Here is a 27,059-nt window from a genome sequence, read left to right as displayed (position 1 = left end):
AGGTAGATGATAAGAGGAAAGGGAGAGAGGGTTTGCAACTGATGATGAATATACAAGACTGCACCTCTGCAGTGCTCATTAAATCAGTCCCGAGTAACTGCCGCCTGCTGGTTTCATGCGTGCATTCACAGATTAGAATTTGAACCGCTCATTAGCTTGCATTAAACACAGGGAGCTGCCTTAACCCCAGATCAGACCAGTGTTAGAAACTCAGATTTACAAGCTAGGAGCCAAATGGCTCCTTAAACCAGGGTTGCAGTTGCCAAAACAAAATGTCTAGTTGCCATTTTGATGCCAGACCCCACTGGAAAGTTGTATTTTTTGGTTCCTGAATTTTTTTCTGATTGTGGCACATAAAATATCACGGGTAGAATTCTACAGGGTGTGTTGTTAAGTGTGTGGAAACAGGCAAGACCCAAGGATCACTAGGCACGCACTTCCAGATGGAGGAGACATCAGGTGACATCCTGGCACTCAGGCATCTTCACTTGGTCGCACGCGGCTGATAGCTAGGTGCAAAATGTGCCTGGCGAATTCCAAACACTGGATCAGATTATTTGTCCTGTCTAGACCAGTGCTGCCTACTCTGACTGGCAGCATGGCTTTCCAGGGTCTCAGGCAGAGAAAGGCATTTCACATCACCAGCTTCCCCAACCCCTCCAAGTGGAGACCTGAGTGCCTGCTCCAGGGACCTCAACGTACAAATGTGTGCTTCACAAGCAAGCCACTTCTTAAGCCATCATGGCTGGAAGACATCAGGAATCTGATCATAAATGCAATCCCCTATTAAAGCTATCTAGGTTTCACTAGGGACGCGGGTGGCGCTGTGGGCGCCTGGGACTTGCTGATCAGAAGGTCGGTGGTTCGAATCCCCGCGACGGGGTGAGCTCCCATTGCTGGGTCGCTGCTCCTGCCAACCTAGCAGTTCAAAAGCACCTCAAAGTGCAAGTAGATAAATAGGTACTGCTCTGGCGGGAAGGTAAACGGCGTTTCCGTGCGCTGCTCTGGTTTGCCAGAAGCGGCTTAGTCATGCTGGCCACATGACCCGGAAGCTGTACGCCGGCTCCCTCGGCCAATAAAGCGAGGTGAGTGCCGCAACCCCAGAGTTGGCCACGACTGGACCTAATGGTCAGGGGTCCCTTTACCCTTAGGTTTCACTACATCTGTCGGGGTGAATGCTATAGATCAAGCTATGTGTTATGTATTATGTGTTGCCAACCTTTTTTTTAGGCTCAAGGGAACATCTGGATTTTAAGCATCATAGGTGCCACCGCTCTTGTCACTTCTCGCTTCCTTAGATCAGCCCCCTGCCAATATAGGGGACACAAAAAACACACACTTTGCTTTTCCAAGGGATCTGGAAGAAAGCCAGATCCAGTAAAATTAATTTGAGGTTTAAAAGCACATAGGAACGTGTGTCACTCTTTAAGAAAAGTTTTAGAAGGGATAAAAACATACTCTCCCTTAGCACCTCCTGACCATGGGGGCAGTGAGTGGGAGGGCCGGAAGCTGTGTAGACACCAGCAGAAGACCTCTAAGGTGCCTTTGCACCCACGGGCAACACGTCCAACAGGCACTGAAAGCACATGGGAATCCTGGGAGTGGTGGTTTCTCCCTGGCAGAGCTACGAATTCCCAGCAACCTTCACAAGCCACAGTTCCCATGATTATTTGGGAAAAGTCATGTGCTTTGGATGTGCTTTGAATGCGCAGTGTGGCTCTGCCTAATACTGAGCTACATGGGCCAATGATTTGATTAAGTAGAGGGCATCTCCTCGTGTCCTAAACTTTGTCAGGATAAGAGAATCAGAAGTGTGCCCTGTCTAAAATATATAGCCTGCACTGTGTGTAGATTAAGGGATTTCATCTGCTTTTGTCTACCCAATTTAGGACTGGAGTGGGGAGAGACAACGAGGTTTTTCTCTTTGGGATCAGGCAGAAGGGCTTAAGTCAACCATCACTTTCTGCGGTTTAGTCCAGGAATCTGTTTTCAGTGCCAAAGAGCAACAGGTCTGCTGATAAAAACTGAGGCTGCCTCTGAGTATCTGCAAAGTGCCTTTCCCTGTCATCACCCAGTAGCCACAGACAGGATTGAGCGGGGCACCTCTTTTCTTACTAGGATGGGAGGCAGCAAACATAGTTTTAATTGATCTTCAAAAAATAAATAAATGTTATAACTATATTGTAGTTTGTGCTAGAATTTTATGAAGAGCGGGTGAAAATACTGTAAACCCAATAACCAATGAAGAGGCCAAGGAGTTTCATCCTCAGGGACCTATTGCAAGGCTTCGACTCACGTGACACACCAACGTCGAGAGTGCTTCTGACCCGGTGCAAAGTGTCCTTCAGGGCCCGATCAGGGGCATTGTAAAGACTTTCGGGGCAGTCCCTTCTCTTCTCGTAACTAGAATCTCGAGGTGCGCCTGCCGTTTGGGAGAAAGGCGCGCGGGGGTCGAAGACCCACCGTGGGCGTGACTCGTGCTGGTGGGGCGGGAGACACGACTTGGGACGAGCTGCTGCCGGGCTCCTCCGCTCCCGCAGCCACTGCAGAGAGTGACGCATCCCTCTTCCGTCCTGATCTTCCTTGCACACCCGCCCCCCTCGTTGATTATTCCCCACAACACGGCAGAGGAGGCGGAGGCGGACGGGTGGGCAGGTGGGCGCAGTGCTTGGCGCTCACGTCCAGCCAGCTCGCCCTCCCTTTGCCTGCCTACCCTCGGCTTGCCCCGCGTGGCGACTCCCTGCTCGGCTCCCGCTGTTGCTTGGGCTGCTGCTGCAATGCATCAACTTTCGCTGCGCCCTCCCCCTCCGACTGGCGCACGCTTTGATTCATTCCCAGCCGCCCTCTCCGACAGCAGCAGCAAGAGCAGCAGCAGCAGCAGCGCCAGCAAGCCCAAGCCTTCCGCCGCCAGCGCCGGCTTTGCCGCAGCGGTGCGCGCCGCCGGGGAAGGCTAGGCAAGGCGAGAGCGGGCAAATCGCCGCGTCGCAGCCCCCAGTTGAAGGAAGGAAGGAAGGCGGGAAGGAGAGAGAGAGAGAGAAGGAAGGAGGGAGGGTCATCCGGGCAGCGTCTCACCCCACACCCTGATCCTTCCCATCCCTCTGCAGCAGGCAGAGTCTTGTCTCCAAAATCGATTCCTCCTCGCTTCGATCCAGCCCTACCGGCGACAGGAAGCGGTTAAAAAGATCTGACCTCTCCCCGTCCCAAGTACAGCCCGCGAAGGGGCTTCCGAGGCGCCGCGCACCGGCCATGGATCCGGCCCTGCTGCGTCCCGCACCTGCTCGTGGGGGCGGGTAGCTCCTCCTTGCGCGCGCCGAAGACGCTTTGCCAATCGGGCTGCGCTGCCTGGTTAGATCGGGGTGTGTGTATGTGCACGCCCGTGTTTTCGCAGAGAAAAAGAGACAGGATGCCCATTCGGAAGGCACTCCGGATTTAAAGGTGACTCGCGGAGCCTTGCAGCCAGCGGACCCGGGGCAAGGCCGTGAGCGCCTGGAGCCTGGCCGGCGCACCTCGGAGTGAGGAGGACACGGCTCCTGGGACCGGGAAACAAGCAAACAAATATTTTTTTTGGAAAGAAAATTGGCAGGAAATTCAAAGCTCCAGACGCGGATCTGCGGCAGGACAAGCCACCCCGGCTCGCCTCGCCCTGGCTTGGTGAGGAGGAGAAAAGACCCCCGCGCGCTCTCCGGGCCCATCCCAACTTTTATGGATCCTCCCGCCGGCCGCCTCTTCTGCATCTCCTCGAGCTCTAGGTCCCCGGCTTCGTCCCGTCGCAGCGCCGCGGCGCAAGGGGCAGCCGTCGGGGCAAGTAGCGGCGCAGCGCCCCCTGCCGCCGCCGCCCTCTTCGGGGCCGAGCGGGATCAAGTGGCCGAGGCCGAGTCAGCTGCATCCGGCTCCGGCATTCCAAGGCGCTCTTGGGTTTTCTCCTGCGGGCGCTGAGCTCAGCCCCGGGCTATAAATACCCTCCCTGGAAGACTCTCCCCCAGGATCGTCTGTCTGTTGACCGCAGGAGGTTGCTGGGAAGGGCGGGGGGAGCCCGGCGCTGTGTCTGTCCCCCCTAGGCCAAGAAGGGCGCGCACCCTGGATCCGAACCCCCCGGGATGGCTACCCCGCGCCCCATCTCGCTCCTGCTGTGCTTGGCCCTGGGTGAGTTGGAGAAACGGGGTGGTGGGGGCGAGGGGAGGAAGAGAGAGGCAACGGGGTGAATCCGGATCTAAGGGTACGGAGTGGGACCTCGGTGGGGGTGCTGCGGAAGCCCAGTTTAGACGTGCAGGGGGAGCAAAACTAGCTGGGTCGTGGTGGTGGTGGGGAAGACTAAGGAAGGACCAGGACTCCTCTTGCTCATTTAGGGCCTGCGCAGGCACGCGGTTCGATCCCAAGAAAACCCACTTCCTAGATTTTGTGTCGTGGGACTTGAACCCAGTGCAAAACACGCACATCCCTGCCCCCTCCTCAATACAGCTAAGGGCTTCTGTTTTTGTTTTTCTGGGGCATGATTCAGATAGAATCCGAATCTCTTGAGATCCAGGAACCCAGTGCGGAGTCTTCTCTGAGCTTTCACTGGCCCTCTAAAGGGGTTCTTCTCTTTCAGAACTTCCCTTAAGGAGAGGGTGCAAACAGTCCGCCCTGGGGAGCTTGAAATCCAGCTCCAGTTCTTCTCTCCCTCTGTTAGGGTTCGCATATTGATCCCAGTCTTAGGGCCCAGGATTTTGTGTATGTTGTGCAGGGCTGAACAGAGGCCACACCACTGCCACTCAATCCTTTTCTGCACTTTTTTTTAAAGGTCCCACAGAGTCCATTCCATGGCCTCTAAAATCCATGTCAGGATTTCTTTGTCTGTTCCCAAAAGGGCCCCAAAGTAGCACCTCCCCATACAGTCAACCCAGCAGGGATAATCTCAGAGGAACCAGGAGCAGATTGCAAATGTAATAGCAATTTGGGGGTGGGAGTGAATAGTCACAGTGGCTGCAAAGGTAATGGACTTTTAAGTGAACAATAGCCCAAGGAAGGAGCCCCAGTTGTTGTGTGCTAAGATGTTCTCCAAAAGGGGTCCCAGTGAGTCCGGCTAAAGCCAGTGGGATTTACTCCTGAATCTACAAATGAAGGATCAGGCTGTGCATTTGTGTGCAGAAGAGAAACAGCGAAGTGTGTGAAAAAATAAGGCAGGAGCAGTTGAAAGGATAGAGGTGTTTTTTGGGGGGGGTGCTGCAGACAAAATATAAGTGTTTCTCTGGCTAAACTATGAGAACGAGGGGGGGAATGGACAGGGGGAAAGCAAACTAAGGAAGGATCACACCCATTGCTGTCAATAATGTGGGGTGACCTCCCCCTAACCCCCCAAAAAATATTTCGGTGCTTTAGTTTGCCACGTATTTTTCTTCTTTTGCATTCATGAGTAACAATGAATGCCAACTGCTAATATAAAATTAGATGAACATGGCATTTTCAAAGTTTCTAGCTTTCTTTCTCAAATACAAGCAAAATAAAAATGCTAAATAAGGCCATGCGCTGGGGCATCAGAAAAACCCCGGTGGCAAACTACCCTTAATTTCCATGGGGAAATTGCCCAGTACAAATGTTTCTAGAAAACCTACCTTGCCTATTCCTGCCTCCTGCCAGCCTCCTCTTGGGTCCCCTTCCATCTATCTCTGTTCCTGCGTGTCAGCAGCCTTTCTCTTTCTGATGGGTTTATAGGTAGCGTAATACCTTCTTGCTTTTAGAAATCTTCCCAGTGGTGCAATCAGGTAATTTTAGACCCTGGACTATCCTCCCCACTCCCAAACACTTTAGATGGCGATGTGTTTGACTCGACTTCAAAACATGGCATCCCGAGCCCTGCTGCTTGGGGGACCCTCATTCTTCAGAGTCTGGGGCCCTGGACTGCTGCCCTAAAGTCCTAACCTGACTGTGCTGCCCGGTCTCCACCCACTCCCTTCCACATCTGTGCTTTCCTGTGCCAGGATCTTCTGGTTCATCCCCATAGATTTTGTATGGCTTTGGAGGAGGCAGAGGAAAAGGAGAAAGGTGCTTGGAATAGCTCAGTTGGTAGAGCATGGGGCTCTTAATTTCAAGGTCGTGGGTTCGAGCCCCACGTTGGGCAAAAGATTCCTGCATTGCAGGGCGTTGGGCTAGCCTTTCTCAACCTGTGGGTCCCCAGATGTTGTTGAACTACAACTCCCATCACCCCTAGCTAGCAAGGCCAGAGCTCAGGGATGATAGGAGTTGTAGTCCAACAACATCTGGGGACCCACAGGTTGAGAACCACTGGCAGTGGTCCCTTCCAACTCTCCGATTCTATGAAAACTCTCCCACCATCTTTGATAGCATCTGCAGGGACTTGTGGCCTTCCTCCAGATGTCGTAGGTGGCAACTAGTCCAGCAAATTCTTGCCTATCTATCTATGGAGATTCCCATCCCTTGCTTTGGGGTTCTCTGTTCTGACCCAGTGGGATGCCCCAACTTCACGAAATACACAGGGGTGTGTGTGTGTGGTGCCTTTAGGTGCTCCTACCTTGCTGAGCACAGTAACGACGACCCCGAGCCAATATCTTTGTGTGCATTGGTTTCCTCGCGGATGCAGGATAGTGAAAATAATTGGACTCCATAGAGCAATATTTGCTCTCGTACTACACAGCCCCCTGGATCCAGAAAGAATAGAGGGTGGGGGCGGGAATTTCAAAGCAGACATGCAGATCAATCCACTACTTAGCAATTTATTTATTTCCAGTCATTTGTGCCTCTGCTTTTTTCACTTGCCGGATCACCCAGGGGAGTAAAACGTAAAGGAAGAAGAAGAAGCTGCATTAAATACACAGAACGATCCTATGTATTTACCCAGGAATAAGTCCCACTGTATAAAATGGGTAAGCGTGCATGGGATTGCAGCCACAACCAGAAATATTAAAACAGCTGATTAAAGCAAATGAGCAACATGACATAGCATAAGGCTGTAACAACTCCTTGGTATAAAGAACCATTTGCCCACTGAAATAAAACCCATTGGAATGCATGTAGAAATATAGGGCTGGACAGACATAATTCAGGAAGGTATTCCAAAACCTTTGACACCAGTTTATTTATCCACCTCATTGTAATCTTCCAAAGACCTAGGTCGGCATGTATGTTTTCCATCTCAGTGTTGTTTTCACAACAGCCCTGTGGGGCAGGTTAGGCTGAGAGCCAGTGACGGACCGCCAAGATTACGAAGACTGATATATGGCTGAACGCGGGTTTTAAATTTGGGTGTCCCAATTCCTCGTCTGCTACACCAGAGGTGGGCAGAAAGTAGATTGGGATCTGCTAGCTCTCAGGATGATTTGCAGTAGATCAGCAAGAGTGGTTCCCCCCTTCCCCCCTTACTCCTAGTCCTTCAACAATTGCAACTGCAAAAGAACTTTTCCCTCCTAAATTAGGCCACTGAGATGAAGAAAGCTCACTAAGAGTGGATTGCTATGTGAAACGATTATGAGCTCAGTTCAGTTCTGGTGATGAAGACAAAATCCCAGGCTCAGGATGTGCTCAAGAGGCAACCTGCCCTGTTCCTTAATTCTAAACTATATATATTTTGCACCTAACCTCTGTTTGTGGATCTTGGGGTTATAGTAAAAAAACAAAGTAGACTCAACAAGCCAGTAATATACTATACCACACAGCAAAGGGACTGATCCCTCCTGCCCCCGGAAAGAAAATTTATTGGTTGCCTTCCCACACATATTTATGTATAGCTAAAATAAAATAATTATTGTTCCCAATTTTCAAAAACTGTCCTATGCCTGGTAGCCTGGAAGTGATTTTTTTTTAAAAAAATATATACTCACCCCAGGGGCTGGTTGCTATTTGCAAGCCTGTCTTAATCAAAAGCTCTGGATGCTTTGCAGATGGAAGAAAACCAATGCCTGTTTTCCACATTCTGGAAAGTACTGGATGAATCTATTCCCGGTCTCCACCCCCCCCCCCGCATCCTTCCTACACTTTGGCAAGGCTTGTGTGCTATATTTTGTTATGTCAACAGTACGTCTCTATAGTGGAATGGGCGGGTGATGTCATGGCCCTCCTCCCGTTTGTGTCTACCTGTATTTATTTATTATATGGGCTTTTCTCGGGATCTCAGAACGTGATCATTAGAAGTGAGATTCCTAACACTGAAGTGCTTTTTCAGAAATCAGCAATTATTTAGCAATACATGCTGAAGTCAGTCTCTCTCTCTCTGTAAATATTTTTATTGAAAGTTTTCTACATTGCATACAATAAAAGCCAAACTAATCTAAAGAAAAAGAATAAAGAATAACATAAAAGAGAGAGAGAGAGGCAGAAGGAGAAAAATAAAAAGAATGAATACCAAAAGTCCTCTATTGGAATTTTATCAAATCCCTTTCTCCATACACAGAAAAGTAGACCCTCCCAGCTCTCACCTGGGCCCCTGATCTTTGATCTGTCATCTTCCTGTGTATATCTTCATCAATCCAAAATAAGGGACTTTTACAAAGTCTCCATAGCAGTGGGCTATACAAAAGGCATACAGATCCATCTGTTTTAAATCCTGAAATTTGCGAACCAGCTGTATTTCACAAACCGCCTAGTGCTGAATTAAGGCGCACAGGTGGAATGACGTTAAAACAATGAAATGGAAAGCGGAACAATTTTGACATCTGCGTCCGCTGATGTGGTAGGGTAGACTGCGCAATGTGTCACAAGTTTTACTCATGTCATCTGAGCTGACAGGAATTTAGGGTTCTAGAGCCAATCTCGCAAACCTTTTGTACCTTGTGCACCACTACTTCTAAATTCCTCAAACAATTTCTTCACTTCTCTAACGTGAACAAATGAGGGAAAACTCTTTCAGCCCCCAAACTAAAATTATTGGGGGCTTTATGCCCTTATGGGCATAAAGGGGGGGGGTATCACATGCCCAGGTGGGTAGGATGGGGGGGCAGTATGCTGGCCTGTGGGATTCTGTCCTCCGAGGTGGCTGCCTCAGTCTGCCTCATGCACCCGCTGGCCCTACAAAAAGCCCACAGACAGGACTCTGGTCCTGGAAATAGCCACCAAGAGTAGCTACTTTGACGACCTGTGAAATGGTCTAATCCCCTTTCGAAACCATCAGAATTGGGGGGCCATTATCACATTTTGGGATCTGTAACCCCAAAGAAAGGCTATTTACAAAAGGGAAGCTGCATGCTTGCTTACTGTGCCTGGGCTGCACTGACCTTTTTTTTTTGCAAATGACATACAAATGACACCTTTTTAAATATGTAGCTACCTATTTGTTTCAGGTGTGGCCCTCCTGGACTCACCTCTGCTGTTGGGCAGGATGCTTTCATTGGGGTGCGAAGGGTGTACAACCCTCGTCAGCAGCCAGATTTTCTGGAGGGCTAGAACAGAGTCCGGGCGGAGGGTCAAGGAGATGCCCCGGTTCTCCCAAAGCACCCCATTCCTTCGTTTGCAAATTTCTGTTCTGCTGCAGATGCCACACTCTCTGCCCTTTTGGCCATGGTTTGGCAACAGATGGGCCAAGTGGTCTTATGCAGTTGGCCAGATTTCATACCAGGGCCTCTGGATGCTGACCAATAGCACAGAGAGAGCACTTTGATAGCTTTCCAAGTCACCCCATTAATTTACAACCAGGGCCAAGAAAAATGTGGTGCTAAAACGGGCTAGGAATCCAATCTAAGCTGATGCCCAAACTGCACTGGGTATTAATTTGCTAGCCTCCCCCAAGTTATGAAATCTGTTTGTCCATCAAGGGCTTCAGGCAGAGATCTTTCACTTCAGTTGATAGCTGTTCCTTTTAACTCGGGCGGAGAAACTTTTTCCACCCAAAGACTACATTACCTTCTGTGCTGTGTGTGCGCATGTCAGTGATGGGCGGAGCCAGAGGCCAAAATAGATGCAACAATAGATTTGACTCTTTAGGACAGTAAAGCTTCCTTCCAGCCACCCCAAGGTCAAAGATTTCTGTACATAAACCTCTCCGTGCTCCATATAGGACAACAAGCATTAACACAAAGTTGAAGGACACTTTCTGGCCTGGCCAGAGCATTTAATGAGGTGGGGGTGTGGCTTGGAGAGGGGGTGTGGCCTGAAGAGAGTCCCAAGGGCCACATTCAGTGAGGCCTGCAAGGCTGCATTCAGCCCCAGTGCCTGAAGTTCCCCACCCATTTTAACTGAGGGTAGCAATGCTTCTGCATTTATTTGTTTTTAATTGGAAACTGATATGGGAATACAGTGGTACCTCAGGTTAAGTACTTAATTCGTTCCAGAGGTCTGTTCTTAACCTGAAACTGTTCTTAACCTGAAGCACCACTTTAGCTAATGGGGCCTCCTGCTGCTGCTGCGCCGCTGGAGCACGATTTCTGTTCTCATCCTGAAGCAAAGTTCTTAACCTGAATCACTATTTCTGGATTAGTGGAGTCTGTAACCTGAAGTGTATGTAACCTGAAGCGTATGTAACCCGAGGTACCACTGTATGCAGAACTGAACTTAAGGCTTGAAAGGACGAGACACTGAAAGAAACAGAAATTGACAAATTCTCCCAGTCTTTAGAAGACAGCAAAGGGGAGCAAGACATTTAGGAGGAAACTGTATGTTTTTAAAGGTGGGGGAGTAGTGATGTCATAATTTGCAAACAGTATTAAAGGTATGCTCTTACCTTATGCTAATAGAAGGAGCTGTACATCTGGGGATTGCTTGTGTTTCTGGACGCTACTTAAAACTAATGGTCGGCCCATTTCTAATCATTAAATTTTCACGGCTCTTGCTCGAGTGCTGCAGAGTTGATCGTGGGGCTGTGGCCAAATGGCAGTGCTCAGGAAGATACAGTCCACCCGCCTCCTGACATTCCCCGAGCTTGCTTGACACCCGTCGGCAAGGTCCTTGCAAGGTCCATGCATTCCCAGGGTCTGCACCAGCGCGGAGGGAAGTCGGGCGTTTGCTAAGGCCTGCAGACTGTTGAGAAACCTTGGCCATCGGCCTCTGCTTCCATCTTCTCACCTGGTGGGCCGCAGGAGGCGCAGTGATCTCCCAGCAAGCATCTTTGGTGTCAGAAGCGCATGAAACAAGTGGGACCTGCAACACAATGTTGCAGCGTGCCTTTTAGCTGCTCAGTGTTCCAGCCAACCCGGCAGCTTCTTTCAGGATACTCCCGTTTTATTCCTCTATTCCACCGCATGACCGTTCTCCTTCAACCAGATACTCAGTGTTCTGCAGCCGTTGAGCCTCTTCAGTCCCCATTTGGGTTTGTTTTTCCCTGATCCATTAAATTCACCCCCCCCCAAAAAAACACAGCTCTCCTTTGCAGTTCTCCAGGCATGCTGATATCTCCCTCTTGTTTCTCAATGGCCACATTTTGGCTACAGTCCTGTTGGCACGTACCTTCTGTGTTTGCTATTAGAGGGATGGATGAGAGGTGCTATCGGGAAGCATCCAGCTTTGTCCTGGGAGCCCATTCTCTTAGCCTCAGATGTTTCAGAGTTGGCTCTGGTTCTGCAACGGCAAGAGGAAAAGCACTTTGAACATTCTCCCAGGCAGCGTTTTCTCCTTTGGGATTGGGCATGTGCACTGATTTCCGCTGGCCCAAAAACCTGGAGCTGGCACCTCCTGTTTAAAATAATATTTATATTCACGCATACAAACACAACCCAGACAGAGTAAGCTGGCATCTAGTGCTCCCAATCTCACCCCCTTTTCTCCTCCTTAAAATATATATTTGTTTGCTAATTCAGGCTGAAGGAGATGAGTTGGAGAAGGGGTGCCCCCCCAATTTTCCAGACTTAAATTCAGCTCTCCACATTTCGACAGCAATTTGTGATGGGGGAAAAAATCCTCATGAAAATTCATCAACACTTCTATGTCAATTTCTCCTGATAAACATGTTACAGTTTACATAGAATAATAGAATTGTAGAATTGGAAGGGACCCCAAGGGACATCTAGTTGTACCCCCTGCAATGCAGGGATCTAAACTAAAGCATGCACATTTACACACTTTTTGCAGTCGGTTCCCCCTGGAAATAGTGCATTTTTGTATGTTATTTTCACAAACATATGGCTTGTAATAAGCTAAGTCCTACTCAGAGTAGACCCATTGAATGACTGTAAAGTTATATCTTTTGCTTTCATTGGGCCTACTCTGAGTAGGGCTGACATTGGATACAACCCTATGTTTCATGCAGCCCCCCCATATATTCATTTTTTGGTACGTGGTGTTTGGTTTGGCATTGCAAAATTCAGAGAAGTGCAAACTTTGAAGAAGAGCTACGGTTTAGTTCACATATTGGTTTGAAAAGTGTAGGTAAGGCAGTTCTTGTTAAACGCAAACAGAATCGCATTTCTCCTTCATCCCACAATCCTCTTCGTTGCCTGTTAGTGCTGCTGAGCTAGATGGAATGAAACAACTGCCTGTGTTTCTGGAGCCCTGAGGTCCCTTCGCACTCTTTTTGTTTCTGCTGCTTCTGTACCTGCCCTTTCCAAGCATGCTAGCAGCCATGTGGAAGGAGACTTTGCACATGTATATGTGAGGGAATCAAGGCATCTTGTTAAGCCCTTGCCCCCTCTAGGAAAACCTGGGGCCAAACCCTCAAGAAAAAGTAACTTTCATAATTTCCCCTACCTGGTTACCTTGAGCCAGATTTTGACTCAACCCTAGGTGAGCAGCTGTTTACAAGCCTGTTTTTAAAGCCCTGGGGGTTTCCGGCATGAGATCGCAGAGGCTGAACGTCATGTCCTGCTGGTTCTCATGCAGGAGAGTGCTGAGAGTTGGTCAGCAACTAAGACTTCTGCAAAAGAACCACTGGTGCTTCAGATGCTGCTGATTGTGTGCTGAAGTCAGCAAAGCTCCCTCTGCAAGCTCTGTCCTTCGAGCCAGCAGGGTGTCATTGCTGATGCATGAAAAGCGGGGAGAAAGAAAATGACCTGCCGGAGGACGCTGGCTCTCGCCCACTGGTGTGCTGACACGCTTTGCAGCCACAAACATGCGCACATGCGTTCCTCCCTTTGCCAACAATGTTGTCACACCTACTCAATTACTCGCCCACGGGTGCTCAGTCACACTTAATGATGATGCAGTCCCAGTAATTGATCTCTGCAGGCTTTCCACTCTGACGCTTTCATTCCTACTCCCAAGGAAGAGGCAGGATTCCTTGTGGGGTGAGGTGATCTTACTGGTCAGTTCTGGGGCCCAAGCTCACAGGTGCAGTGGCGGAGGAAGGGGGGCAGGGGTGGTCCTCCCCAGGTGCCATCTTTGAGGGGTGACAAGAAGGCACCCCACGAGGGACTTGCCCTGCCACCCCGGGTGCGGCGGTGCGAGCTGCCGCCATCATGCCGCCGCCGCATGCGGAAGATCCTCCACTTGCAGCTGCACCCTCCGCCACCGTCCATACGGTGCGCTCACATGCGTGGTACGTAGCGCCGCATGCGCTGTACGTAGCGGTGCGCACGCATGCGCACCGGGCAGCTTGCTCCGCCCCCGACATCCTGCACTGGGTGGCGGTTCTGCTTCCTTCGCCCCCTGCACAGGTGTCCCAGCACGGGAAGAATGGATACAAAAACTCCTGGAATATGCAGAAATGGTGAAACTTACCGGAAGAATAAGAAATCAAGATAACAAACTTCTTAAAAAAATAAAAGAATGGAAATGGTTTATTGAATATTTACAGATAAATTGTAAACAGATAAAAACAACGGCAGGATTATTGTAATAACCTGCAGTTTCGTAAGAGTATATATTTAAAGAAGATGACTAAATGAGCCAATTAAGTTAATTAGGATATGCAGAATACATTAGAAATAAATTTAAGGAACCGCAGAAAAAGGGGGAAGGAAGTCAAGTTTTGAAATGTCAAAATGATTGTAAAATCAGTGAAATGTATAAACCTGAAAAGTATATATAAAAAAGAGAGAGATAGTTTTGTTTTTGTTTTTAAAAATGGAGGTAAAAACTGTTGGACAGCTATATATCTGTATAGTGGGGTAGGATAGCTGGGGGGAAAAATCATACCTGGCAACCAATGCGCCCCTTTGGTTTCAGATAATATGTAGGTAGACGGGTCTAAGAAGCCCAGGACACAAATTTTCACGCCCTCTAGCAGCTTGTGGTGGCTCATTTAGCAGAAGCAATGTATGTAGTGTTAACTCTGGAAGTGTATCCCCGATTCTGACCAAACGAAGCCTCCTAGAGCAAAATATACATCAGGAGACTTAGTGGGGTCAGTTTTCCTGCCCCACTAATATGGGAATGAGGGACATGGTAGTTGAACAGCAGCAGCGGCGGAGGAAGCCACTCGGGCGCCTGGGGCAGTGTGCCGCCCATAGGGGTGGGGCGAGCCGCCCATAGGGGTGGGGCGAGGGCGGGGCGCACCGCGAGGCCTCCAAAGTCTGCCTGCCTCCTCCCACTCAGCTGCCCTACAGCTGGGGGGGGGAGGCAGCGGTCAGACTGTTTGGGCAGCGCGGAGTCTGCATGTGCCCAGGCCACTGTGTCTCTCCCAGGAGAGACGCGTGGCTGGGGTGCACTGCAGGCCCCACGGTGAGTGCCACCCAGCATTTTGTCACCCCCCTCAGTGGTGACACTCAGGGCGGACCGCACACACCACACACCCTTCTTACACCCCTGAACAGCAGTGCAATGAGAGCATGATACGACTTGGGAAATGTCAAACAAACCCACCTGAACTGTGGCATCTGCAGGTGCCAAGTGAATCTCCTGGGATGGAAGTGGGGATAGTGGAAGGGATGTGAGATATTTGTATCGGACGTTTATTCTCACAACAACCTTGTGAGGTAGGTTGGGCTGAGAGGCAGTGACTGGCCCAAGGCCACCCAGTGAGCTTTATGGCTGGGTGGGGATTTGAACCCTGGTCTCCCAGGTCCTCGCCCAGCAACATCTGGCCACAGGTTTTCCAATCCTGCTGTAGCATTGTCATTGTCGTTATCACGTACAGCAAAATCTTATACTTATTCAGAAGTAAATCCAAATGGATTTAGTGGGCCTTACTCCCGTAGTAAGTATGTTTAGGATTTGGGCCTCCGCTCAGTTTTGCCTCAGACGTTTCTGGATTCAGGGAGTCAATGCGCTGTAACATATGCAGCGCCGGTGCCTCAGCAGGAGCTCAGTCTTAACAGATGGCAGCTGTGTTCTTCCTGCTGATGCAGCTGATCTCCGCAGAATAGTGTCCTCTGTTCCAGTGGTTTGCCTGTGGATCTTGTGAGTTATTCTCCTTTTACAGAAGGGGAACTGAGGGTGAGAGAGATGCCCAAGACCCCTCTCAGTGACTCCCATGGCAAAGTAGGATCTGGATTGAATCTCAGAAGGTGACTCAGAAATTACAACGAATCCAGAATGTGGCAGCTAGACTGGTGCTTGGGAGTGGCCGCCGAGACCACATAACACCGGTCCTGAAAGACTTTCATTGGCTCCCAGTACATTTCCGAGCTCAATTCAAAATGTTGACCTTTAAATCCCAAAATGGCCTCAGCCCAGTATACCTGAAGGAGCATCTCCACCCCCATTGCTCAGCCCAGACACTGAAGTCCAGCTCCGAAGGCCTTCTGGCAGTTCCCTCACTGCGAGAAGTGAAGCCACAGGGAACCAGGCAGAGGGCCTGCTCAGTAGTGGCGCCCGCCCTGTGGAACTCCCTCCCGTCAGATGTTAAGGAAATAAACAGCTATCTGACTTTTAGAAGACATCTGAAGGCAACCCTGTTTAGGGAAGTTTTTAATGTTTGAAGTTTTATCATGTTTTTAATGTTCTGTTGGGAGCCGCCCAGAGTGGCTGGGGAAACCCAGATAGATGGGCGGGATATATTTAATAAATCATTATCATCATCAAACTGTAGAATTGGAAGGGACCTTGAGGATCATCTAGTCCAACCCACTACAATGCAGGAATATGCAGCTATCCAATATAGGGAATTGAACCTGCAACCATGGCATTATCAATACCATGCTCTAACCAACTGAGCTATCTGGTTGACGGAACTCTTGCCTCCAGTTTCAACCCTGAACTTTGAGTAGGGAACCTTTTTCACCCCAAAGGCCCTATTCGCTTCTGGGCAATCTTCAGGGAGCCACATGCAATTGGTGGGTGGGGCCGGAGACAAAAGTCGGAGGGGCAACAATGTGATTTAAAAAACAACAACAAAGAACAGCAACATTGAATAGCAGGCCAGTTTCTTCATGCTCACCCATCCCTCTCTGTCCTCCATCCAGGCAAGAAAGAAGCATTACCAGGAATCGAAGGGCACATTGCAGCCAGGCAAAAGCAGTCCAGGAGGTTGCAATGCAGGGCTGGGGAGGGGTCCAGCTCGGGAGGGGGTGTGGCCTGGGGAGAATCCTGGGGGCCAGGTGGGGAAGCCTGGAGGGCATCATCTGGGCCTGAGGCCCTGCATCCCTGCTCTGGACCATATTGGCTCAGGCATGAACTTTAATCAGGTCATAGAATTGTATGTCTGCATCTAGCAACATCTATTTATAAAAAGCCTTCCCCACCAATTAAAATTGTGCCCCCAGCCGCTATTTGCCCCAGTTTTAATTTGAAAAACTTCTCCCCACACTCAACCCGTTGTGTTTATGAGTTCTGACATCCCTTTGTTTAGAGAAAGAACCCAGAAAGTTGGGGCAGGGGTGGAGGGTGATATGGATTAGGATCATGCCATGCAGGGTTGTGGGGTGTGTGTGTGTGTTGAAATAATGTTTTTTTAATTAATTAAATAAGAGATAACAGAATACAAAACAGAAGGATACAATTAATGCCCTTTGTATGCACTTGGACAATAATTCGCATATGACAAAAGCAAGTATTCATAAATTAAAATTGAGTCAACAGGATTCTGCAGGGTCAGAGTGTCAATGAGAGTTGACAGAGGCTGTTAATCCTTTCCTCCTGCATTGTTTTCCTGCTGAAAATCGCTTCCCGAGCTTGTCCATTGCCCCACTTGTAATGTTTTGAACCAAATGACAGCTTCTGGAAATGGGGTTTTCAGCAGGGAAGTGGGGCAAGGCAGAGGGAGATAAAATTGTCATCCCCTCCCTGTGCTCATGATTCAGATCTGTGGGACTTGATTATCAATCAATATTCTTACGATCTCAGATCAGCCACTAGAATACATCTAAACACATGCAATTTTACAGTTTCCAGGCAAAAGCCTTTTTGGGATTAACAACATAACAAAAAGCATTGTGTACGCTTTGTTCACAATTAAACTAGAACTAGTTTTTGAGTGCTGGTGTGTTTGGTAGAGGGCTTTAATCATCTGGTTCCCAGCAGTGCCTGCTGATGCACAGAATTTTGCCACTTTGATGGTGATTTTGTTAGCAGAGTCTAACAAACGGAAGGAAGTAATTTTTGTAAATAAATGAGACAGGGCCCTGGTCACAAGCATATGAATCATGTCCTTGAAATCATGTCTGGTTTGACCTTCAGTGAAGTTGTATTTGGGGTGCTCTAGTGATTGCTCCAGATCAGAGTAATGTTAAAGGGCCACATACCATGAGCTGGTGCAGAGGTCAGCAATCCTAGTGGTTAGAACATTGAGCTTGAACCCAGCTTTAAATCCAGACTTGGCCGTGAAGCTCTGAGGACGGCCTTAGGGAAGATTCACTATTGTTCAGCCTAAAAGCTGTTGTGAGGCTTTGCTCTCTAGCTCCTTAGAGGAAGTTCTTCGGCGGAAAGACATCCGCAGCTGGCCCTGGCCCCTCCTCCATGCTCCTTAACTTGTCCCTTTTCCAGCTTCTCCTGCCCCACTGGGCATCTTTCCACCCCTCCCAAGGCATTCTGGGAAGACTCCTGTAGACCCATGGCCCTCTCCTCCCGCCAGCCATAGGCTGAGCTCCAAGGGTCATCATGGCAGGCACAAGAAGCTGGTGGGAGCTGGCAGTGTCTGTTGCGGCTGCATTAGTCAGAACTCGCACCGTCGACTTACATTTGTATTTATTGGCATTAGCAGACACCTTGCGGAAGGACGAGAGGGGGGAAAACTGAGGCCTTCTGCATGGTTGTGTGAGCTAACAAAGGAGCAAAGGACAGCATATTGCAATTTTACATTTGCTGAAATCCCCTCTCCTCCTCCTCCCTTATTTTCATTGGTATGTAAATGTATGTTGTGTACCTAAAAAGCCAGAGGTATACTTCCTCTGACCATGCTTGGTGAAACAGAAACGTCTTCAGCAGGTGACAAAATATTAAAATTATGAGGCTTTATTTCTGTGCTCAGTGTGGGTCTCCAAAACTGAAAGCTAGCAGTGTCTGTGATATAGAAAAATAGGGGTGGTTGTCTTTTGCTGCCCAACTTCCCAAGGGATTGAGTCCCCTAAGTCCATGATGGGTCAGAGATGAATGGATGGAAGCAGGATGCAATGAAAGCAAGGCAGATCTTTATTTCTCTGTTGCAACAGAGTTCTCTCCCCACCTAGCAAGGAGCGAAGAGAGACCCAGAACCAAGAAGAAACATCTCCTTTAAGGGTTTTCATTTTTGCGTGGTGAAGAAGGACATCTCCTTTACAGTCAGAAATCACATCACACATAAGGTGAGGTTACTGTGGCTCAGGCAGGCCAAGGTGTGATATTCCTCAGGATTTGACAAGTTTTGCATAGTTCCAGACACAGTTTACACAAAACATTAGCATCTGATAAGACAATCAGGATGTCCCTCAGACATTCCTCAATGTAGAGCATCTGGGCAAACAATGACAATTAATACAAAGGAGATTCATAGGTATAGGAGAGAGTCCCTTCAGGAACTTCCCCTCATTGCTACCTGCCCATGTGGTCTCAGGCAAGAGGGATTAAGGAGGCAGAGGAAAAATTTGGAGTCTTTAGGGGAGCCAAGATGGCTTTTGGATTGCTCTCCTGTACTGTTGTAGACATGTGGTTTATATACTTACGTATGTTTGCAATTATCAACATTTATTCTATGTTTGAGACCTTAGAATCCTTTTAACCACTGGAAGAATTCTGCTGCCAGGAAGGGAGGCAAAGATGGCCGCCCTTGGTGAGAGGATACAAACCAATCGTTCCAAAGCCGGAGACACGTGAGAAGCTTTGGTTGCCTTTCTGATGTGATTTCTCTCCCGCCTCCCCTTCCCAGTGACGTTGTGCCAGGGTGGCTGCGTGGAGGTGGACTCGTACACCGAGGCCGTGGCCGGCAACAGCTTCCAGATCTTGTGCATCTCCTGCAAGAAGCGCAGCGAGACGGAGGCGGAGGCCTTCACCGAGTGGTTCTTCAAGCAGAAGGGGGAGGAAGAATACGTCAAGGTGTGTGCCATGGCGATGTAAGGGTGAGCGGTTGTGTGGAGGGGGCGATGGGATGGGTAGCATAATGGCCTGTTCACTCCCTGGACCAGGAAATGTTGTAAGCACCTTCACCATAAATACACAGATCTAGAATAAATAAGCTTGTGGGATCTGTCCTCATCCCAACTTGGAACTGCAAAGCCCATCAATCCAAGGCAAGTGCAAAATAGGGGCTGAAAGCGTGGAGCCGGTTTCAAAATGGCGGCTTAGGGGGTGGAGCCAGTTGCTCTTTGCACCCCATGAGCCAGCAGACACTGGGATAAACTGCATAGACCGGTACATAGGCACTGATTCCTAGGGGCTGAGGCAGTTTTGTTTCCACCCCCTCAATGTATTTTTTCAGGGGGCTGGGCTCCCCCCAACCATGGAGGGAATATATATGGTACTTTTGCAAGTGCTAAGTAATGCTTGTTCTGCTTTTGTAGGAAATCGATCCCTTAGTGTGGCAGCACCCATTCTTTGGAGCCCATTGATATTAGGCAGGAGTTGTATTCTTTTCGTCACCTGCTAAAAAATCTTTTGTTTCAGCAAGCCGACCCAGGCATATAACTTGAACATTTTATTTTAATTTAAAGTATGTGGGTTTTTTTAAAAAAAATCCCTCATTGTATTTATATTTTACATCTTTTATATAGTTTGTTCTTAAATGTTTGTTCCTATCAATATTTTAATAAGTATTTTAAGTTGTTGAAAACTAGTTAGAGGAATTTTTTTTGTTCTAGCATTCCAATTCTATTGAATAAAATATAATATATATATATATATGCTCTCCTCTACTGATTGATCCCAGGATGGCAGGCACTGTTTTAATATAACAAATAAGTTGACTAAATGCTGGAAACTATACGTGAAATGGACACCCATGGAGTATGCACACTCTTCGTACACCAACCGCAATTAAATGCAGGTAGTCTGATTTGCTGGTCCTCCCATTCTCCAAGAGACCAATGTTAATTGGGTGTCTTTTGTTCCTTTGAAATGGCTTTGTTGATTTGTGAGTTCCAAGGTACTTGGTGTTCCCGAGAGCTCTTCCCCAGGCTATTTTTATTAACTACATCAATGATTAACCATTTTAGGAGCACCTGCATGTATAGGAGGTCGCAGAGAGAAAGAAGAAGAAAGAGATGCAGGCAAAAGACTTTTGGGAGCAGGATAGAGGCAGGATGGTGAAAGCAAAGCCCATAAAAATCGTGCTGGTGGACCTTAGATGTCTTTTACAGGGTAGTCACCATCATAATAAAAAAGGACAACATTTGCATTGTGCTTTCCAGCATTCAAAGTATTTCCTATACTTCACCTAGTTGCAACAGGGGTGGGCAGCCTATGGCCCTCCAGATATTGGACTCCAAATCCCATCAGCCCCAGCCACTGTGGCCGATGGACAGGGAACAGGGGTAGGGGAGGGTGGCGCACATTGGGACTGGTAGGGCAGAAGATGGACTGATGGGGCACTGCCCCACCAAGCTCAGTTTGTCCTCAACCAGCTTGCACTTGCCTGCCTTCTTACAACCAGCCCAAGGGCTATCAGCCTTGGGCATTAGTGTTGCCCTTGCAGAATTCCACAGGAGGAGGATTGGGACAAAACTAGAATGAGTTGGCTCTGCCTGTTATGAGCTCTGACGCCACCTACTGTTGGGCTCCCTGTTTTCCACCCTACCAGTCCCAATCTGGCCTAGCAGACCCGCCATCATCCCTGAAAGCAGGCTCGGAGCCAACAACCCTATATGCAAGCCTGTATTATTCCCTTCCAGACTGGGGTTGGGAGTCTGAGGCTGTGAGTGGAAGTGGTTTGCGTAAGTCCACCTAGTGAGTTCAAGATTGGAGTTGAGTACGTCTTGCCTTATAGTAGGGCCACCTCTGCCAACCAGGCTTCTCTGTGTGTGGACTGAACCTCACCTGTCCTCCAGATCCTTCGCTATGACCCAGATGAGAGGCTCAACGTGATGGATCCTCGCTTTGAGGGCCTGGTTCATTGGAATGGTACCAAGAACATCCGGGACTTGCAGGATCTCTCCATCTTCATTCTTAATGTGACCTTTGACCATATGGGTGAATACGTTTGCACTGTCAACCGCACACTCTTTTTCGCGGCGGAGTTCACACACAACATCATGGTCAACAAGACCATCCATGTTACGGTGGTAGAGAAACGTAAGTATAAGCTTGGAGCTAAGGAGAAGCGGAGGGAGAAGCTGGGGTGGTGGGGGACTCTTGGCGGGCTGTGAAACAGTGGTAAGCTTAAGACAGGGACGGGGGATCCTTCCTTCAGCCCAGAGGCCTTGTTAGACCCACCAGGCCGTTTTGGCCAAGCCACACCCACCTTCCCTACACCTGATTTTGTATATGATGTCAGGTGTGAGGCAGGTAAAGGCAGGGTGTGGACAAAAGGGGCTTTGCGGTCCCAGCCAATCCATTGTGCCTGCAAAGCACTTCCCAAGTGCTAACTAGCAACTGATTGTCAGCGCTTGGGAACTGCTGGGGATGAGGCTTCCCAAGCCCTGACAATCAGCTGATAGCCAGGTTTGGGAAAGCACTGCACTCAGGGTTTTCCCAGTGCTGAAAATAAGCTAAGGAAGCCCCATGTACTGCGTGTGGGGTTGTTGTTTCCCCCCCCCCCCAATGAATTTTTATTTCAAAAATGGGTCACCTGGTATCACAGTAATTTCAGGTGATTGGCAGGTGGTCAGCTCCACCCACCTGCGAGACTTGGCCTTCATGTGTGTGCTGGCTAGATTCATTTTCCTGTGCCTGGTTTAAAACAGAAGAAAAGCACTGGTGAACCAAAGGTCCATCTCATCTCCTCCAGCTTTTGTGTTCCACACTGGCTAACCAGACGCCTCCGGGAAGTCTGCAAATTTCAGTCATTTGCATAGAGCTACCAGCTTTAATCTGTCCAAGCAACAGATACACTGACTTTAGAGCTGTAGCTGATTAATCGGTGGCAGCCTATTTTACCAGATGGGGATGAAAACTAAGGGCACATGTTTATATCTGGAAGCCCTTTTGGTTCTGGTGTCTTGCTGTAATAGGAATTGGAAGGGGGGGGTAGTTTTAACAACCATGGATGCAGGGAGCTTTTGCTTGTTAAAATTGTTAGAATGGTAAGAGGCTCCCCACACCCAAGCTAAAGGGAGGACCAATTTGCATGGCAGGACAAACATGACTCAAAATCTGGAGCCGGAGAGCAAATGCAGCTAGAAACGTGCATTAGGGGTGTGTGTGTGCCTGTTTTGTTTTGCACATCCTTATCTCTGTCCTTCCTTTCACAGAAAACCGGGAAATGGCATCCATCGTTTCCGAGATCATGATGTACGTTCTCATCGTCGTCCTGACCATCTGGCTGGTGGCTGAGATGGTCTACTGCTACAAGAAGATCGCCGCGGCGACGGAGGCAGCTGCTCAAGAGAATGCGTAAGAAGCGTGGGTGGCGATAGGAGGGGAGTTGTGCGTGTGCGCAAACACACGTGTTGAGAAGCCAAAAGAAAGAGCAACAGGAGACCAGTTCTATCTCCAGCTTTGACCCACCTTGGCCAAAGTGCCCTCTGCTGGGCCAGCTCCTACATAGGCAGAACTCCCTCCAGGGCAATGACATGGTTGCAGTGCATCACTACAGGGTCATTGCTGTTTAAATTTCCCACAGTGCCTCAGGGCAGCTTTACGTCAGGGGCAATATGGGTAATTTAAAGTGGTAGGTGGCTCCCGGACTGGTGTAGGAAGCCCAGGGCTGCCAACAACAGTGGACTCAGGGCCCAGTAGCTGCCTGAGGATGCAGATGCTGGCCCTGGCCCTGCTGGAGGTGGCGAACACAAGGGAAGCATGCAGAAAGTGAAAACATCTGGACCGGACCGTGTGTCTTACTGGATCAGAGGGAGCTGGGAAGCAGGCCAAAGGCCCTTCCAGTGGAAGACTTCTGTGTGTCTTGCAGTGGTTTTATGCCTTAACTGGTGGCAAAGCCAGGTTCACCCTTTCTTTTTGCTGTTATAATCCTCCTTGTTAGCCTGGCAGGAAGTTGCAGGCTCAGCTGAAAGCATTGCCTGCCTCAAAGCTCTCCTTGCAGAATAAACAAGTCCTTGGGACACCTGTTGGCTGCACTCATAAGAGCATAGCAAGAGCCCTGCTGGATCAGGCCAGTGGCCCATCTAGGCCAGCATCTTGTTCTCACAATGGCCAACCAGATGCCCATTGTGAGAAGCCCACAAGAGCACTCCTGTGGTTTCTAGCCACTGGCAATTAGAAGCGTTGCAACCTTCAACTGTTGTCCTCAAACTGCACTTGAGGCATGCTATTGCCAAACACTTAAAATATCCTTGATGGTTCCCCGAGAATAAACTTTGTGTGAAGAGGCCTTCACATGTACTTGAGGGGCTGGTTAGAGAGCTTTGGCAGACCCAACCTGGCTTGTAAGCCACTAAGCGGAACCTGGAACAAGGCCAGCTCCAGGTTTGTTGAGGAGGGGGCTTGTCAAAATGTACCCCCACCTAGGCCTGAGGCTGCCTTGGCAGGCTAACCTGACAACAACAATAGGCAGCAGTCATTCCCTGATGAGCACCGGGGCCTGGGGGGGGGGATTATGTTGTTTCCCCACAATGCCCTTGGCGTAACATCACTTCAGGGCATTCTGGGAAATTAAAATGGCAGGCAGCTCCCAGACCCACCCATTTGGTGTTTGCTGCAGCACCAGAAAAGACAACACAGTTATTTTACAGAAGGGCCCACGATAGGCACCAGCAACGGGCCACACTGGGGCTTTTGCAGCTGCCGTGTGCCGGTGCCAGCCCTGGTTATGGAGGGTGGGGAATCGGGGCAAAAGCCCACCTCACACATATTCCCGCTTCTCTCTTGTGTCCTGACAGCTCTGAGTACTTGGCCATCACGTCGGAAAGTAAGGAAAACTGTACAGGGGTGCAGGTAGCTGAATAGCCCACGTAGGGCTGTTGGCGGGCACAGGAATTCCTGGCTGGCAGGTAATGTATTGTGAACATCACCGCTTCGTCCCCCTGTTTTCCAAGAGTGACATCAGCAAAAGATGCCCCTTTCTCAGTAGAAATGACTACTGAAATCTAGATGGGAAGGAGAGGCGGATAGGGAAATATGGGAAGAGGCAAGAGGTTAGCAAGGGACAAATGTAGGTAAATGCAGTTATGAGCAATTAAGCTTTGTTGCCATGGGGCCTACCAAACAAAAAAACCCCACCTCTAGTGGATGGCGATTGCACTCAATATTCCCCGCTCTAACGGCTTCTAATATCGAGAGTGATTTTGGCAGGCTTCTGAAGGAAAAGGTTAGTTAGCATTCTATTACCGCTTCCCCGTTTTAGATTAAATAGCAGGGGGAGACGGTGTGATGTATAGAGGGAGAAAAGTTGTGTCTCTGGGCAGGGCTGCCAACTTCGACTACAGAGGGGCACTCGCATGCCTTTAACAGCTGTGTAGCAAGGGAAGAATCCGGGGGGGGGGGGTTCAGCTTTCCCCTGGACTGTGGCACAACTTTGGGGAAACTGGCCCTTGTTGAGCCTTCCTCCATCACCCTGCTGTCAAAGGGCCCGGAAACCCAGTGCCGATTCTAGGTTATTTCATTTGCACTTTTCCCATTGGGCTCAGTCCGCATGGGCACCTAGAGCAGGGCACCCGTGGGCCCTTATGGGACTTTCTCGGTGCCCACAGAGTCCGCTCTCTCCTGCACCCATGCTCCCCACGCCACAGAAATCAGGCTTGGAAGAAGCATTGCAGCCAACAGGACAGGCTGCGGTGTGTGTCTGGCTGTGTAAAGCCCACTGAAATTTCCCCAGTTTGCGTGCCCATGCGCCTGGAAAGCTTGGTGACCCCTGGTCAAGAGGGGGAGGCCGAGGCGAGTGAAAAAGAAGCCGCCATACCTTCTCCTCACAGCTCTCTTGCTCGGGCAAACAGGCCCCGGCAGCAAGGAGGAGAGGCAGCCAAGGGGGCAGGGGTCTCTAGGGTTGGCAGTTGTGCCCACTTCCCACCTCAGATGAGGCATGGCAGGAACTCAATTGTGCCAACCCTCGGTGCTGGACCTGAGCCGCTTTGGGGCCTGAGAGAAAAGAAAAGAGAGAGGGAGGGAGGCGGTAAGCCTGAGCTCAGGTTCTCATTATGCGGTGGCAGTTATCTAACGTTCCTGTGTTTGTTAACGCTGTTCCAGGGACGAGGAGGACGATGGCGGAGAGGGAAAGTGACTCAGCAGAGGCATCAGCAGCCCCTGAGAAGATTTGAGCTGGAGCCAAGCAGCCGCTCCCCCACCCCGCTGCACGGCCTCCCCTCCCCCACCTCCCCCTTTAACCAAGCATGCTATTTTTTAATAATAATAAAAAGAGAGAGCTCTGTATCTGGCCCGGCTACCCAGGGACAGACGACGTGTGTTTCTGAAGGGGAAAAGGGGGAGGGGGCGGCTTGTTCCGGCAGGCACCTTGCTGTTTTTTTCCCAAGGACACATCCTTTTCGCCTTCTGTCGAGCAAAGGGTCGCCTCTGCCGCGATGCATGAGGAGAAAGCGGTATGGCTGCTCGCAAACACACACAAAGCTTGGGGCCCCTTTGCTGCTGTGGCCCCCCCGTTGCGCCGCCCGAGGCCTCTTTTCTTTTGAGAGCAATTGCACTTGCGCTTTCTGGTTTTTTGCACATTTATTGCGCTTCCCCCTCGCCCCCCCCCCCGTTACTTCGCTACCAGCACTTTCTATGGGTCTGAGGAGAGGAGGCCCCTGCCGTTTGCAATTGCCTGGCTCCCCGACATTCCCCCTCCTTTCATGTCATGTTGTTAGGCCTCTGCCTTGATCTCTCTGCTCCCAGGGCAGCCACATCCGGCAAGGAACTGGAGTGGAGAAAGGTATTCAAGATGGCTGCTACACAAGGCCTGACCCTTAGAGAGGACCTTAAGATGGGGGCGCTAATCTAGGAATACCTTTGAGGGGTGAATATCTGATATATATCTGGATATATGAACTGTGACAATACAGAGGCCTGCCCTGGCTGGATCCCACCATTTTATTGTCTTGAGAGGATTTCCCTCAAGGGTGTCCCCCTGACGGAAGGTTTTGCTCAAGGGATCTTGCAAAAGGAAGATGCCGCAGAGCAGAAATTCAATTGGTGTAGGGGGCCTGGATCCAGACGTTGCTCCTTTGGCTATGTGTCCCCAAACTTTGTTACTGTTCTGCCCTTCCTGGCGTCTTGTCAAATTCGCTTCCCGATCTTTGCCCCTGGCGCATATCAGTTCCTCCCACGATGCCTTCATGCCTTTCCCCCTCCTCACGTTTCCATTTCCTACATCCATCGCTACCCAGTCAGGCCATTTTGGCTCATCGGGGAATACTGTGCCCTCCCCTCTCCTCAGACCCCGGGGCTGGTCCCAGGGACCAGCTGCCCACCATCACAATAATAGAATAGAGTTTGTTCATAAATAAATAATAAAAAATATTGGATTTCACCAGCTCTGGTTGAAGTGAGTCATTCTTGTGATGAAAGGAGATGCAGATGTGTGGTAAAGCAACCATGGAACAGATAACACTTTGCGTGGACCATGGGGTTCCATTTATTTCATTGCAGAAATCACTTGTGGCGTGCGCATGCCGCCCTATATCCTTAAAGTTTTTGCTTTAAATAAATACATACCAGTAAGAAATAAAACCAAAAGCGACACAGGCACAACACAGTCAACTCATTGCAACCCCAAGCTTAAAACACAGATTTAATAATTGAGAAGTTCAGACTAGGTAAGTCGGCGGTGGAGAACATTTTCGGCTTTGCAGATCTGATCCGTAGGTTCTCCATCTCAG

The 27,059-nt window shown here is 49.5% G+C and overlaps 2 protein-coding genes across 2 annotated transcripts in view; both read left to right on the top strand.

Annotated features, from left to right (window-relative positions):
• The window catches only part of LOC310769052 (membrane-spanning 4-domains subfamily A member 4A-like), a 639,318-nt gene that overhangs the window by 131,211 nt on the left and 481,048 nt on the right, over positions 1 to 27,059 (top strand). The window lies entirely within an intron of this gene.
• On the top strand, positions 2,632 to 26,710 carry SCN1B (sodium voltage-gated channel beta subunit 1). Its single transcript, XM_083628053.1, has 6 exons — positions 2,632 to 4,143; positions 19,073 to 19,239; positions 21,186 to 21,429; positions 22,548 to 22,689; positions 24,132 to 24,242; positions 25,435 to 26,710. The coding sequence occupies exons 1-5, from the start codon at positions 4,098 to 4,100 to the stop codon at positions 24,196 to 24,198; spliced, it is 666 nt and encodes a 221-aa protein (XP_083484179.1). The 5' UTR covers positions 2,632 to 4,097; the 3' UTR covers positions 24,199 to 24,242; positions 25,435 to 26,710.

This window comes from Podarcis filfolensis, assembly GCF_964270895.1.
Source record: "Podarcis filfolensis genome assembly, chromosome: 8".
Classification (NCBI taxonomy): Eukaryota; Metazoa; Chordata; class Lepidosauria; order Squamata; family Lacertidae; genus Podarcis; species Podarcis filfolensis.
This window is presented reverse-complemented; position numbering and strand designations above follow the sequence as displayed.